At 67.6% G+C, this 15,251-nt stretch overlaps 1 protein-coding gene across 4 annotated transcripts in view; it reads right to left on the bottom strand.

Moving 5' to 3' along the window:
* The window catches only part of ASIC3 (acid sensing ion channel subunit 3), a 40,949-nt gene extending 34,823 nt beyond the window's left edge, over positions 1-6,126 (bottom strand). For 3 of the 4 annotated variants that reach the window (XM_074946633.1, XM_074946636.1, XM_074946634.1), the window contains exon 1: positions 5,492-6,126. In XM_074946633.1, the coding sequence (XP_074802734.1) occupies positions 5,492-6,046 (555 nt within the window). In that variant the 5' untranslated portion in view covers positions 6,047-6,126. Of the gene's footprint in view, positions 1-35; positions 258-5,491 lie in introns of those variants that run through there. The other variant, XM_074946637.1, reaches the window with a different exon arrangement.
* Between the last annotated feature and the right edge of the window lie 9,125 nt (positions 6,127-15,251).

The following is a 15,251-nucleotide window of genomic DNA, read 5'->3' as shown; positions in this document are numbered from 1 at the left end:
AGGAAACATTAAGAACAGTCCCACTTCATCACAACCGGTTCCCCCTCACTGGCCAGGTCTGAGGCCACAGCCTCTCTGAGCCGTGCCCCTCGGCACTCCCTCCCCACCAGGGTAGGGTCCTGTACCTCCGGTGTGGTACCCTCCCCAGGGTCAGGTCGCAGTGCCCCTTGCCGGCTCTGGCTACAGGTCACAACCAGGGCGGTCTGGGGGTTGCTTGGCCAGTCCTCTAGGTCTCCCCCCATCAAAACCTCAGTGGGCAAATGGTGGTGTACCCCCACGTCCTTGGGTCCCTCCTTGGCCCCCCATTTCAGGTGTACCCCTGCCATGGGCACCTTGAATGGGGTCCTGCCCACCCCCGTCAGGGTCAGGTAGGTGTTGGGCACCACCCGATCTGGGGCCACCACCTCGGGCTGGGCCAGCGTCACCTCCGCGCCCGTATCCCAGTATCCATTGACCTTCCTCCCATCCACCTCCAGGGGAACAAGGCACTCTCTCCGGAGGGACAGCCCCACGCCCACCCTGTAAACCGAGCACCCTGAGTCCAGAGCCTCCAGCCCTCTGGCGGGGCTGGCTGGGGGTACTCTTCCCTCCGGAGCAGGTGTTAAACTGGCAGCCCCCCTTGCCTGGGTCGTCTGCCCCTCGTCCAGCTGGGTCCCTACCCAGTTAACCCTGGGTAGGTTGGGTCTGCTCAGTCTGTCCCTGAGCCCGGGGCACTGGGTCCATACGTGGCCTCTCAGGTCACAGTGATAGCAGCTCAGGTCACGTTGGTCCCCTCAAGCGGGTCGGAGGGGCCCAACGCCAGGCGTTCCCCTTGGGAGGGGGTTCTCCCTATTTCCCCGCTGGGAGGCCCCATGGTGACTCTCTCTCTGCATCGGGGGGGGCCTGTTCTTTTGGGACTCCTCCCGGCTACCCCCTGACCGACTGTTCACAAACTCGTCAGCCAGCTGCCCTGCGTGCTGGGGGTTCTCGAGCTTTTTGTCCACCAGCCACAGCCTCAGGTCGGAAGGGCACTGTTCATACAGCTGCTCCAGTACGATTAGGTCAAGCAGGTCCTCTTTAGCTTGGGCCCCCGCTGTCCACTTGCGGGCATATCCCTGCATCCGGTTGACCAGTTGTAGGTAGGTGACCTCAGGTGTTTTACGCTGACTCCGGAACCTTCTCCGGTACATCTCGGGGGTCAGCCCAAACTCACGGAGCAGGGCCTGTTTGAACAGTTCATAGTCCCCTGCCTCCAGCCCTGTCATCCAGCTGTCCACCTCCACGGCTTTGGGGTCCAGTAAGGGGGTGAGGAACTGGAGCCTGTCTGCAGGGTCAACCCTGTGCATCTCGCAGGCGTTCTCAAAGGTCGTCAGGAAGCTATCTATGTCCTCCCCCTCCTTCCGCTGGGCCAGGAAGCACTTATCAAAGCTCCTTGCAGTCTTGGGTCCCCCCTCACTCACCGCAGCCGGAGCCCCACTGCTCCTCAGCCTGGCCAGCTCCAGTTCATGCTGTCTTTGTTTCTCCTTCTCCTCCTGCTCATCCCTATGTTGCCTCTCCTTCTCCTGACGTTCCCACTCTTTCTCCTCCTGCTCATGTTGACATTGCTTTTCATGATCCTCCAGCTCCCTCATTTTCATCTCCCTCTCCCATTCCAGCCGCATCCACTCCAGGGATGGGGAGCTCCACCAGGAGGATCTCCTGCTGGCTGCCGGGGTCAGGATGCCCTCGGTATTCGCTGGGCTTCCCCCAACCCCTCCCCCAGGCATAAGTAGGAAGGGTCTCGGGATGTCCTGGGCAGCAGTCTGACCCCTCCCAGCCCGGTCAGGCCCCAGGGCCCACGCTGCGTCCGCCGGGCAGCTTCCCTCAGGGGCAGGGATCGGGTCATCCAAGCGATCCCTCTCCTCCAACTGGGCAATCAGCTGTTCCTTGGTGGACCTCCCGACGCGCAGCCCCCTCTGCCTGCACAGCTCCACCAGGTCGCTCTTAAGGCGTTTAGCGTACATCTCCCTGCTGGCCACTCGCAGGCCGGGCAGCTTTCCACGGTTTCCAGGAAAAACCCCTAGTGTGCCAGTCCTTCTTGAGGTCACCGCCTCTTTGCCAGGGTAGAGCTGCAGACTCCTCCGCCCCTGGGACCGCTCGCTGCAATCCCTCGGGGGACCCTGTTACTGCAAAAGTCCTTCTCTCTGGTCACACACTCCCAGGGGTTAACCGCCCCCTGAAACCGTCTCTCTCTGAATCTTCAGCACGCCTGGTCCCCGTCAATCCCCCTTCGTTTTACTGCTCCCCAGTCACTTACTGCAGGAAGCGCCGTCCACGGGGTGCAGTAGATCCTACCGCTACCACCAGTTGTCACGGAGTGTGGGGGAGTCCAGGCCCTGCACCCCTCTTCCTGGGATTCACTGAGACTCTCAGCCAGCCAGCAAAACGAGAGGTTTATTGGACAACAGGAACACAGTCCAAAACAGAGCTTGTGGGGACACCCAGGACCCCTCAGTCACGTCCTTCTGGGGGAGCAGGGAGCTTAGACCCCAGCCCTGGGGTTCCCTGTGTTCCTCCACCCAGCCCCAAACTGAAACTAAACCCCCCCAGCAGGCTCCCTCCTGCAGCCTTTGTCTAGTTTCCGGGGCAGAGGTGTTACCTCCCCCTCCCCCTCCTGGCTCAGGTGACAGGCTCTCGGGTCTCCCATCCCCAGTGAGACTCCCCTGCCACATTCCCAGGTCAACACTCCCCCCTCCTTGCTGCGTCACACATGCCCCCCCTCCCCCGTGTGGGGCACCCCGAAATGGCGACTGGGCTCTGGGTTGGAGACTTTCACCCCAGTGCCCTGGGTAGGGGTGTGATGGGCGCAGCAGGCCCATGCGGGTACCGCAGCACCCAACCCACACCAGGGACGTTGTCCTGGCAACAGCTACACAGGTAAGGGAGAGGAGGCATCACCATGGCAACGGCTGCACTGAAAGAGGGGAGCCATTGCCATGGTAACAAAGGATCCATCTAAAGAAGGGGGAGAGGGGGCCATGGTGACGCGGGGGCGGGGAGCCGCCTCCATGACCATTCGTGTCCGGTCTCCTTTGAACGCCCCTCGCCTGCCCGCCGGGGCTCGGGGAGGGGGGACATGCCTGCTATTGTGGGGTTGGCCCCACAGGCTCCCTGTGCTGGGGGTTGACCCCAGCTGCAGTGAGAGCTGAGCACAGGGTGGGCACTGCCAGGAGGGGCTGTGAGCTTGGGGCTGCCCCTTCAGGCCAGAGCCATGTGGGGCAGGGAAGAGTCGCGGGGCTCCCTCATTGCCCCCTCCATGGGCCTGTCCCCTCTCCAGCCTCCCAGGCCCCCGCTCGTCCCTGGATCTGCCTTCTCCCTGGCCCCCAAGCTGCCAGGCCGGCCCGGCCCAGCGGGGCCAGGCCCAGCAGCTCCAAGGGACCCTGCCCAGAGGGAGACCCCCCAAGCCCCTAGCGGACGCCAGCCCAGTGCTGTCGCAGGCAGCCCGGCCAGATGGACGCTCTCGTTATCCACAGCAACGTCCGACGCTCTGACCGTGCCTGAACCCTTGGCCCGAGCTAGACCCTGTGGCAGGGAGTTCCACCGGCTCCGCGTGGGTGGGGACAGAGGGATCCCTCCCCTAAGCCTGGAGCGTGCGGCCTGCCTGCCCCGTGCGGGAAACGGAGAGTCTGCACCTGGTGCCCCGCTGCCCTGCATCCTGGCCCCACACGAAGGTCCCAGCCTGTCGCCCTGCTCGGGCAGGCGCCACCCTAGGCCTCAGCGCTCTCAGCGCCTGGCTCCATCCCCAGCTCTGCTCACCCCATTCCTGAGTCTCCCGGGGTCCCTCTCTCACTGCAGCCCATGCACCTGCCCCGCCCCCACAGCGCCCCCTGCTGGGAGAGGCCAGAGCTGAAGTACCTGGGAGCTCCCCTGAGCCAGGGCTTCTGCCCTGCCCCAGAGAGGAATCCTCCCCACCTGCCTCCTGCAAACACTGTCTGCCCCACTCCGTTCTTAAAGGGGCAGCACCCAGCAAACACCAGCCAAGGCCGTGCACCCGCCCGCCTGCCCCGCAGCTGCAGCAGGCCCCTGGCACAGCTTGCATAGGGTCCAGCTCCGCCCAGCATTGGGCATTAGCAGGGTCTGCACCCAAGCGCCAGCGTCCGCTCTTGAGGGCAGGTCCCAGCTCCAGGGGTGCGGGGCTGACGGGGGAGTTACCCACAGCAGAGCAGCCTGGTCAGGGACACACACTGCCCCATGTCACACGGGCACCCACGGCCCCTGCGTCACACACGCATGCACATACGGCCCCACTTTACCCAAGTGTGCGAGAGTGGCGATGCTAGCCGCGGGATTCTTGGTTTCTGCTCCTGGCACTAGGCTGCGAGCACGGTCCTGTGGGTGCGAAGGACACTGAGCTCCCCCTGCCCCCCGTTTGGGCCGCCTGCGGGAGCTGCGGCCACGGCCAGCCAACGCTGCCTATCCCACCTGGGCTGGGGCAGCAGAGTCACTCTCGGCACCGAGTGCGGCGCAGGACAGGCCAGAGGGAGGACACAGCGGCGCTCGCTGGCCAGCGAGGCGAGCGGCGTGCGGCCGAGAAGTGGCTTGGCTGGGGGTGCAGGGAGTGTTCCCAAGGGGTCGGGTCCGTGTCACTGCAAACCGCAGAAATGGTTCCAGCTGAACCCCCTGTGCCAGGCCGGCTTGGGCGCGCGCCGCGAGGGTGTGTCTGAGCCACGCGGCCGCTGACCGGCACAGGGCAGCGCGGCCGGCAGCGTGTAGGGGATATCAACGGGGTCAGAGTGTCCAGCGCCGCTCAGCCAGCCAGGGGGACAGCCAGGCCCACAGGCCAGCGGGGCGAGGCGGGGGGCTCCTAGCCAGGCTGCAGGGGCCAGGCCATTGCTTGTGGCATTCGGGCCCGTCCTGCGAGGAGGGCTGTAGTGACCCTGGTGCGGCATCCGGGGTGTCTCCTCTGGGAAACGCCCGTCGGCCTGCGGCCCAGAAAGATGCTTTCGGGAGCTGATGGCTCAGCCTTAGCCTCCAGCCCCGGCTCCCGAATGTCGCCCAGCTCGTGGCACCAGAGACAGCTGGGGGCCCATGCACCCGGGCGGGGCCGGCAGCTCAGTGGCTGGCAGGGGCTGGAGCCCTGCGGCTGTGGGGTACCAGAGGCAGAGGGGAGCCTGGCACATCCGCAGACAGCTGGGCTAGGGAACTGATGGGCCCCGGAGCGGGGCCTGGTCCTGCCGGGCAGGTATTAGCTCCAGAGATGGGGGGACAGCAGCCCAGCCGCGGGGGGAGCAGGAGTGCCGTGCCCAGCACTAGGCACGTGCGGGAGGGGTGAACCGTCACCCTGTTCCCTCGCTGACGCCAACAGCCCCCCCCGCTCCCCCAAGTGACGGACAGACCCAGCCCAGGACCCCCCCGCGAACTGCCCCTGGGCCTGGAGTCCTCCCCCCACCTTGCCCAGCCCCCCGCAGGCAGAGCCACCCCAGCCCCGGGCCTGAGGCAGGCCGTGGCCGTGCCGGGCGGGGGCCGCACTCACCGCGGTGAAGTTCTGGGCGCCGCAGTGGGCGCCGCGGAAGCTGCACTGCAGCAGCATCTCGGCCATGTCGTGGCCCGTGCGGTTGTAGAAGTCGGCCATGTCGAAGGGCTTGGCTTTGAAGTGCCGGAAGTTGGCCTTGTCCCGCAGGGCGGCCAGCAGCTGGGGCTCGGCCAGGTGGGGGCTGCGGATCTCGTAGCGGTCGCTGAGCAGGGCCAGCAGCTGGCCCACGTGGTAGAGGTCGTTGCGGGTGATGCGGGAGAAGCGGAACTCGTTGAGGTTGCAGATGGTGATGGCGGGGAAGGTCAGGTTGGGCGCGGCCACCTCGTCCAGCCTGGTGACGTGCGGGTAGGTGAAGAAGTAGGTGACGCGCTCCATGCAGACCACCAGCAGCAGCCCCAGCGAGCCCAGGAAGAAGAGGGCCCAGAGCACGCGGCGCAGCGAGAGCGAGCCGTGCCGGAAGATGTGGTTGACGCCGTGCAGCGAGCAGTTGTTGGCGAAGACCTGGAGGCTGGAGAGCTGCTCGGCCCCCGCGCTGCCCTGCGAGCAGGCCCTCATGGCGGCTCCAGCCCCCGTCCCCGGCAGGCCCTCACGCCCCAGCGCCGGGGCGGGCACCCGGGCTCCCTGCTGCCCCGCCTGGCCTGGCCTGCCCGCGGCGCCCGCCCATGCCCAGCCGTCAGGCCCCCGCGTCCCGGGCTCCCGGCGCGGCCAGAGCAGGACCCCGCTCCCACCAATCGCAGGCGCTGGCAACCGCAGCCCCGGATCACCACGGCGACGGAATGCGGCCTGGGTCCCCGTCGCCGGGCTGCGCCCCCCCGGCGGGCCCCCCGCGCGGCAGCTGCTCAGTAGCCCATTGTGCGCCCGTCTCCCGGGCGGGCTGCCTGCCAGTGCAGCCTGCCGGCACGATGGCTCCGGCTCCTGAGCAGGCTGCGGCTCCCCCGCCCCTGAACACGCTCAGGCAGCTGCTCGACTCCCCAGCCCGAGCCAGCGCTGTCCCCTCCCTGCCTCCCTCACACCCGGACCCGATCCGTCCCCGCGCCCATCTGTGGGTGGGCGAGATCCGCCGCAGAGGGAGAGCGGCCCAGTGGGCGAGAATGCGGGACGGGCTGGGAGCCAGGACTCCTGGCTTCTCTCCTGGCTCGGGGGGGGGGCAGTGGTGCCTAGTGGGTAAGAGCAGGGGGGCTGGGAGCCAGGACTCCTGGCTTCTCTCCTGGCTCGGGGGGGGGGCAGTGGTGCCTAGTGGGTAAGAGCAGGGGGGCTGGGAGCCAGGATTCCTGGGTTCTCTCCTGGCTCGGGGGGGCAGTGGCTCCTAGTGGGTAAGAGCAGGGGGGCTGGGAGCCAGGACTCCTGGCTTCTCTCCTGGCTCGGGGGGGGGGCAGTGGTGCCTAGTGGGTAAGAGCAGGGGGGCGGGGAGCCAGGATTCCTGGGTTCTCTCCTGGCTCGGGGGGGGGAGGGGGGGCAGTGGTGCCTAGTGGGTAAGAGCAGGGGGGCGGGGAGCCAGGATTCCTGGGTTCTCTCCTGGCTCGGGGGGGAGAGGGGGCAGTGGTGCCTAGTGGTTAAGAGCAGGGGGGCTGGGAGCCAGGACTCCTGGGTTCTCTCCTGGCTCGGGGGGGGGGGGGGCAGAGGTGCCTAGTGGGTAAGAGCAGGGGGGCTGGGAGCCAGGACTCCTGGGTTCTCTCCTGGCTCGGGGGGGGGGCAGTGGTGCCTAGTGGGTAAGAGCAGGGGGGCTGGGAGCCAGGACTCCTGGGTTCTCTCCTGGCTCGGGGGGGGGGCAGAGGTGCCTAGTGGGTAAGAGCAGGGGGGCTGGGAGCCAGGACTCCTGGCTTCTCTCCTGGCTCGGGGGGGGGGGCAGTGGTGCCTAGTGGGTAAGAGCAGGGGGGCTGGGAGCCACGATTCCTGGGTTCTCTCCTGGCTCGGGGGGGCAGTGGCTCCTAGTGGGTAAGAGCAGGGGGGCGGGGAGCCAGGATTCCTGGGTTCTCTCCTGGCTCGGGGGGGGAGGGGGGGCAGTGGTGCCTAGTGGGTAAGAGCAGGGGGGCGGGGAGCCAGGATTCCTGGGTTCTCTCCTGGCTCGGGGGGGGAGGGGGGGCAGTGGTGCCTAGTGGTTAAGAGCAGGGGGGCTGGGAGCCAGGACTCCTGGCTTCTCTCCTGGCTCGGGGGGGGGGGGGGGCAGAGGTGCCTAGTGGGTAAGAGCAGGGGGGCTGGGAGCCAGGACTCCTGGCTTCTCTCCTGGCTCGGGGGGGGGGCAGTGGTGCCTAGTGGGTAAGAGCAGGGGGGCTGGGAGCCAGGACTCCTGGCTTCTCTCCTGGCTCGGGGGGGGGGCAGTGGTGCCTAGTGGGTAAGAGCAGGGGGGCTGGGAGCCAGGATTCCTGGGTTCTCTCCTGGCTCGGGGGGGCAGTGGCTCCTAGTGGGTAAGAGCAGGGGGGCTGGGAGCCAGGACTCCTGGCTTCTCTCCTGGCTCGGGGGGGGGCAGTGGTGCCTAGTGGGTAAGAGCAGGGGGGCGGGGAGCCAGGATTCCTGGGTTCTCTCCTGGCTCGGGGGGGGGAGGGGGGGCAGTGGTGCCTAGTGGGTAAGAGCAGGGGGGCGGGGAGCCAGGATTCCTGGGTTCTCTCCTGGCTCGGGGGGGAGAGGGGGCAGTGGTGCCTAGTGGTTAAGAGCAGGGGGGCTGGGAGCCAGGACTCCTGGCTTCTCTCCTGGCTCGGGGGGGGGGGGGCAGAGGTGCCTAGTGGGTAAGAGCAGGGGGGCTGGGAGCCAGGACTCCTGGGTTCTCTCCTGGCTCGGGGGGGGGGGGCAGTGGTGCCTAGTGGGTAAGAGCAGGGGGGCTGGGAGCCAGGACTCCTGGGTTCTCTCCTGGCTCGGGGGGGGGGCAGAGGTGCCTAGTGGGTAAGAGCAGGGGGGCTGGGAGCCAGGACTCCTGGCTTCTCTCCTGGCTCGGGGGGGGGGCAGTGGTGCCTAGTGGGTAAGAGCAGGGGGGCTGGGAGCCACGATTCCTGGGTTCTCTCCTGGCTCGGGGGGGCAGTGGCTCCTAGTGGGTAAGAGCAGGGGGGCGGGGAGCCAGGATTCCTGGGTTCTCTCCTGGCTCGGGGGGGGAGGGGGGGCAGTGGTGCCTAGTGGGTAAGAGCAGGGGGGCGGGGAGCCAGGATTCCTGGGTTCTCTCCTGGCTCGGGGGGGGAGGGGGGGCAGTGGTGCCTAGTGGTTAAGAGCAGGGGGGCTGGGAGCCAGGACTCCTGGCTTCTCTCCTGGCTCGGGGGGGGGGGGCAGAGGTGCCTAGTGGGTAAGAGCAGGGGGGCTGGGAGCCAGGACTCCTGGGTTCTCTCCTGGCTCGGGGGGGGGGCAGTGGTGCCTAGTGGGTAAGAGCAGGGGGGCTGGGAGCCAGGACTCCTGGGTTCTCTCCTGGCTCGGGGGGGGGGCAGAGGTGCCTAGTGGGTAAGAGCAGGGGGGCTGGGAGCCAGGACTCCTGGCTTCTCTCCTGGCTCGGGGGGGGGGGCAGTGGTGCCTAGTGGGTAAGAGCAGGGGGGCTGGGAGCCACGATTCCTGGGTTCTCTCCTGGCTCGGGGGGGCAGTGGCTCCTAGTGGGTAAGAGCAGGGGGGCTGGGAGCCAGGACTCCTGGCTTCTCTCCTGGCTCGGGGGGGGGGGGACAGTGGTGCCTAGTGGGTAAGAGCAGGGGGGCTGGGAGCCACGATTCCTGGGTTCTCTCCTGGCTCGGGGGGGCAGTGGCTCCTAGTGGGTAAGAGCAGGGGGGCTGGGAGCCAGGACTCGTGGGTTCTCTCCTGGCTCGGGGGGGGGGGGGGGGCAGTGGTGCCTAGTGGGTAAGAGCAGGGGGGCTGGGAGCCAGGACTCCTGGGTTCTCTCCTGGCTCTGGGGGCCAGTGGGTTCTGGTGGGTTAGAGCAGGGGGGCTGGGACACAGGACTCCTGGGTTCCATCTCTGGCCTTGCTGCTCAGGCTGCGTGACTTGGGGCAGACACACACACTCTCTGGCAGGTTCCCAGCACTAATGCTGCCGGGGGAGGGGGGGGTGCAGTATCCCAAGCGGAGGGTTTCTACTCCATCCACAGGTATCCCCTCCAGGGCCCCCCATTCACTCAGCAGAGAGACCTGGAAACAACGATGGACCCACAGGACCATGGTCACCCCACAGGGACCCAGCCCCTCCCCCTCTGGGGCAGCCCACATCATAGGGACCAGGCCTCCCATTGCAGGAGGGCACTGCTCTGGGGAAGCTTGCAGTGCTGGGCGCCCTGCCTGCAGGTGATGGGCATGGCCCGGGGCCGGCAGCAGCTGGGCATGCAAGGTGAGGGCAGGGCTCCCCATGGGCCAGGGGGGCTGAGCGCAGCTTGTAGCGGGGGGGCTGGGGCCCACAGACAGGCACCGGGCAATACAATGGGCAGGAAAATGACCATGGAGAGCACAGTGCCCCCTGGTGCCAGGGTGGGGGATACTGGCACAGCCAGGGGGGCGGGGGCAGAACCTCCCCAGCACAGCGCCCCCTGGTGCCAGGCTGGGGGATACTGGCACAGCCGGGGGGGGGGGCGCAGAACCTCCCCAGCACAGCGCCCCCTGGTGCCAGGCTGGGGGATACTGGCACAGCCGGGGGGGGGCGCAGAACCTCCCCAGCACAGCGCCCCCTGGTGCCAGGCTGGGGGATACTGGCACAGCCAGGCACCCTGCCCCCCACCTGCCAGTGTCCAGCCCAGCTCTGGGCAGGTCTGAGCAGTGCCTGGCACTTGTGTTAGTTTCTGCTGATTGTCACCCAGTAATGGCAGCTGCTGCCAAAGGAGACCCCCCCCCATGCACTGCATAGGTCACCTCCTGCATGCCCCCCATCCCCCCGCTCGCTCAGCCGGACGCTGCACCAGGGCCCTCGCCAGGGCTGACCCTGGGGAGCTCTGGCTGCCAGGGCTGCAGCCAGAGCCAGCCTGGCTGAAGGGGAGGGAATGGGAATCCGGACGGCTACACTGGAGCAGGTGCCCCGCCCTGGAGCAGCGAGACCGACACGTGCCAGCGGCTGCAGGGCTCCCGTAGCCCCTGCCCGCACCCCGGCCTCCACAGGGCCAGCCCCGCACAGAGCCAGCTGTCGGGGCCCGGCCTCTGGGACCAGGGCTGGGGGGGAGCTCCCAGCTCCTCCAGTCCCAGCAGGGGGCACGGTGCAGGGCACTGGCATGCACTCTCATTGCCCTGTGCTGTGCAGCTCGTGGTGTGGGGCAGGGGAGCTGCGGCTGCAGAAGGGGCAGTTGCTGGGGCTCTCTGCCCAGCACGGCGCCCGCACTCCAGGGCCGACTGCAGCAGAAGTCTCGCAGGGGGAGGGGAAGGGCTGGCAGCACCTCTGCAACCCCCCCACCCCATGCCTAGCTCTGCCTGGAGCCAGCCCCCTCCTGGCACAGGGTGTAACACACCTGCCGTGGGGCTGGGGGCACCTTGGGTCTGCAAGATGCAAGCCCAGGGCTGCTGGAGCCAGGTGCAGGGCTCCCCAAGGCCCAGTCTTCCCTCTCCAGCAGGCCTGTGCCCTGCCTGGCTGGCTCTGCCACTCAGCATGCCTGGGGGGAGCCGGGCAGGCCACTCACCTGTCCCAGGCCTGGGGGCAAAGGGTGCAGTAGTCGATTTTGACCCAGGTACCTCTGGGTGCCAACAGGGAGGGTCCCAGAGGTGCACAGGGTTACGGGGAGCTCCTGTGTCTGGAGCGTACGTCCTAGGGCACCAGAAACTGGCACAGGAGGGCTCCAGTGACAGCCGGTGTCTCACTAGTCCCCAGCCTCTGTGTGAAATGCACGTACAGACCCCCTGGGAGGGGTCACAGACGTATCCAGCAGCCATGCTCGCCAGGCCTGCGGCTGGGGTGAAGAGCATCTTCTGTGGGACCAGAGCTGCCCACCTGCAAATGGAGGAGCCTGGTTGCCGGTGGTCTCCTCTGCAGGCTGAACCGAACGCTGACGCAGGAGTCTGAAAACGTCACAGAAAAGTACCAGGAAGATGTACCCGGGGGGGGGGGGGGGGGCAGACTAGAGCTGCCAACTTTCTAATCACACAAAACCAAACACCCCTGCCCTGCCCACTCCATCCCCCCCTCTGTCACTTTCCCTGGGCTGGGGCAGGGGCGCAGGAGGGGCCGAGGATTCTGGGTTGGGGACAGAAATGAGAGGTTCAGGGCTGGGGTTTGGAGTGCGGGCTCCAGCTGGGGTTTGGGCTGGGAGGGCTCAGGGCTGGGGCTCTAGGAGGGGGTTGGGGTTTGGGAGGGGGCTCAGGGGGTTGTGGCGTGAACTCTGGGAGGGAGTTAGGGTGCAAGAAGGGGGTTGGGGTGCAGGAGGGGGTTTGGGGTGCAGGCTCCACTTACCAGGCGGCTCCCAGTCAGCAGCGCAGAGGGGCTAAGGCAGGCCTGCCCTGACTCCACGCTGCTCCTGGCAGCAGATGCTGTCTGGCCCCTAGACGCAGGGGCAGCCAGGTGACTCTGTGCCCTACCCACGCCCGCAGCTCCCTTTGGCCGTGGTTGCTGGCCAACGGGAGCAGTTCATGGAGCTTCCCTGATTGCCCCTCCACCTAGGGGGTGCTGGGACCTGCTGGCCGCTTCCGGGGCACAGCGCGGTGCCAGGTAGGGACTGTCCTGCCTTAGCCTTGCTGCACCCCGACGGGACTTTAAATGATCCCGTCAGCAGTGCCGACCGGAGCCGCCAGGGTTCCTTTCCGACTGGGCCTTCCGGTCAAAACCCGGACGCCTGGCGACCCTGGGGAGGGCTGTCTCAAGGTCACGTCAAAGGTTTGCTCTAGTACATTGAGGCACAAAGGTGACACCCCGTCACCCTCTCCAGGGCAAGGAACCGGGCAGCGCGTTTGCTTCACGAAAGCCGCGTCCAGCAGGCACGGCTGAAACTGCTGGCAAGACCGTGGGGTGAAACAAGTGTCACTAGACAAGAGGGTCACATGTTAGTTAAGTTCAGTCTCTAAAAAAAGCGAGTTATAATTTTGTTTTATATGTAACCGTTTGTATCCAACGTTCTTACTCAGTGCCCCCCGAATCTGGTTTTCACTATCACCCCATCTCAGTGCTGAGCGTTCACGGGACCGGAGCCGCCTCCCCCCCGCTGGTGTGGTCTGTGCCCGTGGGAGCAGCAGGCCTGGGGATTCGGAGAGATCAGGGCACCGCAGAGAAACCCGAAGGACTCGGAGGCTGGTTGTGCCTATTGCTGCCTTCTACAAAGGACGAGACCTCAGGGGCCCTGGAGGGCAGGCCTGGCGGGTCCAGTGAGCCAAACCCCAGACCCAACCCCTTCACGCCAAGGGCGGGTGGTGGAGCGCTGCCTCCCAAGGCTGGGTACCCGGGGAGCACCACACGGATCTGCAGGGCACGGCTTGCCCCCTCGTCTGCAACCAGGGAAGGGCAGGTGCCCGGCCTGGGAAATGGGAACCCTCCGGGGGGGGGGACGACAAGCTGGCCTGGGGTAGGTGCTGCCCCCGCTATGAGCCCTGGGGGGCTGGGACTCAACATGTCACCACCCTCCGGGCTGGGGACAGGGCTCCCCTAGTCTCAGCCCCAGGGGTAGGCCACAGGGCTCCCCTCGTTTCAGCCCAGGGGGGACAGGGCTCCCCTAGTCTCAGCCCCTGGGGGGCATGTGCGTCTCCCTCCTGCTCCTACAGAGGCTGGCATCCCACCTTCACTCACCCGCCTCCAGCCTGGCTCCCTTGGCAGCGACCTGCTCCCCTCCCCTCCCCTCCCCGCCCCCAGCAGCCTCATGGCCCAGTGGGGTTGGCTCCTTGGGGGAGGGGGCTCGGTCTGTCCCTGCAGGGTGGGTCCCCCATGTGCTGCGGGGAGGGGGCAGCTGCCTCCGCCTCTCTTGGGCAGGAGGGGTTTGCTACTGCAGATTGAACCCCCATCTGACAGCACTGAGGCCCTGCTTGCACCGAGCCAGCCCCAGAGGGGGGCTCTGTGGGGCCCAAGGTCAAGGAACGTGGTTTGTAGGGGGCCTTTCCATAGAGCTCCCCTCACTGGCGGATGCCAGAAGCTGGCTGGGAGAGCAGGGCCGCCCCCCGGGCACAGGAGGAGAATTCAGCCAGAGGATACTGCTTTATTCAACACGCCCCAAACCGGCCCACGCAGCCTGCGGCAGGACGCTGTGGGAGGAGCCTGCCCGGGCCCGGCAGCCCCGCGCCCCCCCACCAGGCTGGGGTGCTGAGCTCTGCAGAGCAGGCAGGCTGGCCGGCCCCGGGACTGCGATGGGGAGGGGCCCCCGGGCGAGCCGCGCAGGCAGGAGCATAGGAGGGCGGTGCCGGGCCTAACTGGGGAGCTCCTCGTCCGACAGCTGCTCGGGGGACAGCGTCTGCAGGTGGCTGGCCCGGATGCTGACGATGCTGGGGCAGGCAGCCAGGAGGCTGGCCACGCCAGCCGCCGTCACCCCAGAGCCGTCCAGGTTCACCTGAGCGATGGGCACTTGGCGGAGGAAGCGCAGCCCTAGAGCAGAGAGAGGCAAGGGGTTAGCCCGGGCAGCGCGACCCAGCCAGCTGGCACGCGCACCCAGCTCCTTCCCACTCCCCGCCCCCAGAACGGGCCTGTGGCCAGTCCCCCACCCCTTCCCCATGCTGCCCCGGGACGAGTGGGAGCCCGGCAGCCCTCCCCCCGGCGTCCGGCCTGGCGGGGGCTCACCTCGGTCGGTGACGCGGGTGCGGCTCAGGTTCACCTTGAGGAGCTGTTTGCAGCGGCTGACACCCATCCTCACCACGCCGTCTCCCACGGGCGTGCTCGCCAGGCCCAGCACCTGCGACAGCCGGCTGGTGTCAGAACATGCCGCGCCCCGCGGCCTGCACCCACCCCGCCCCCCAGGCCGAGGGGGCAGCGAGTAACCCACCCAGCACAGCAGCCCTTGCGCCACTCTGGGGGCAGCCGGCCCCTGGGTCTCAGTGTCCATTCATGCCCCACAGCTCATCCGCAGCGCTGCCTACCTGGGCTCTGGAGTGAGCAGCAGCTCCATCTCCTGGCACGCAGGCAGGAGCCCCAGGCAGGCGTCTTCCTGCCACAGGCACCCCCCAGCCCCTCCCCACCTCCGTTGCCATGGGTCACAACCTGGCCTGCTTGGGGGTGGGGTGCCCCAGCCGTTCCCATGGGGGAGAGTGTCTGGGCCAAGCACCTTGGGGGTGTTGCCAGAACCCACTGCTATGCTGCACCCCATTCGTTGCCAGGGTGCCAGCTCTGCCCACATGGCAGGAAGCCCCAGGCCCAGCTGGGGCAGAGACTTTTCACGGGGGGAAGGGCAGGGGATGCCCGGGGAGAACCCAGGTACCAGCCTTCTCTGCTAGCCCTGGGCAGCTGCAGAGCGGGTGGCCCCGCTGTGTCCCCCCACCCAGTACCTGCAGGAGGGGCAGCCGGGTGATGCAGCGGGCCACGCCTGCGCTGGAGACAGCGGTCCGATCCAGGCACAGCTCCTCGAGGTGCCGCAGGCCCTGCAGGTGCTGCAGCCCGCAGTCGGTCACCAGAGTGTTGCAGAGCGAGAGCCGCCGCAGCCTGGGGCAGGGACAGGGGCATCAGCGGGGGCTGGCGGCTCCCTCCCCCATAGGGACCTAGTGCTCAGCCCCTCCCTCCGGCGTCACTGCCCCGGTGCAGAGCGCGGGAGCTCAGGGTGTGCACGCGGGTCCAGTGGGGCTCGGCCTCGGGGTCCATCCCGGGGCTTCCTGGAAGCCCACCTTGAGCCCCGACACCACCAGCCCCTGCTCTGCTGGGCTCCTCTCCCAACCTGCAGCCGGGCTTGCCACGCCTCCGAGAACCTGCCCCAGGCCAGCCAGGG

The sequence above is a fragment of the Natator depressus genome, chromosome 2, assembly GCF_965152275.1.
Source record: "Natator depressus isolate rNatDep1 chromosome 2, rNatDep2.hap1, whole genome shotgun sequence".
NCBI classification, from domain to species: Eukaryota; Metazoa; Chordata; order Testudines; family Cheloniidae; genus Natator; species Natator depressus.
Note: the sequence above shows the minus strand (reverse complement) of the source record. Positions and strands in the feature narration are given on the sequence as shown.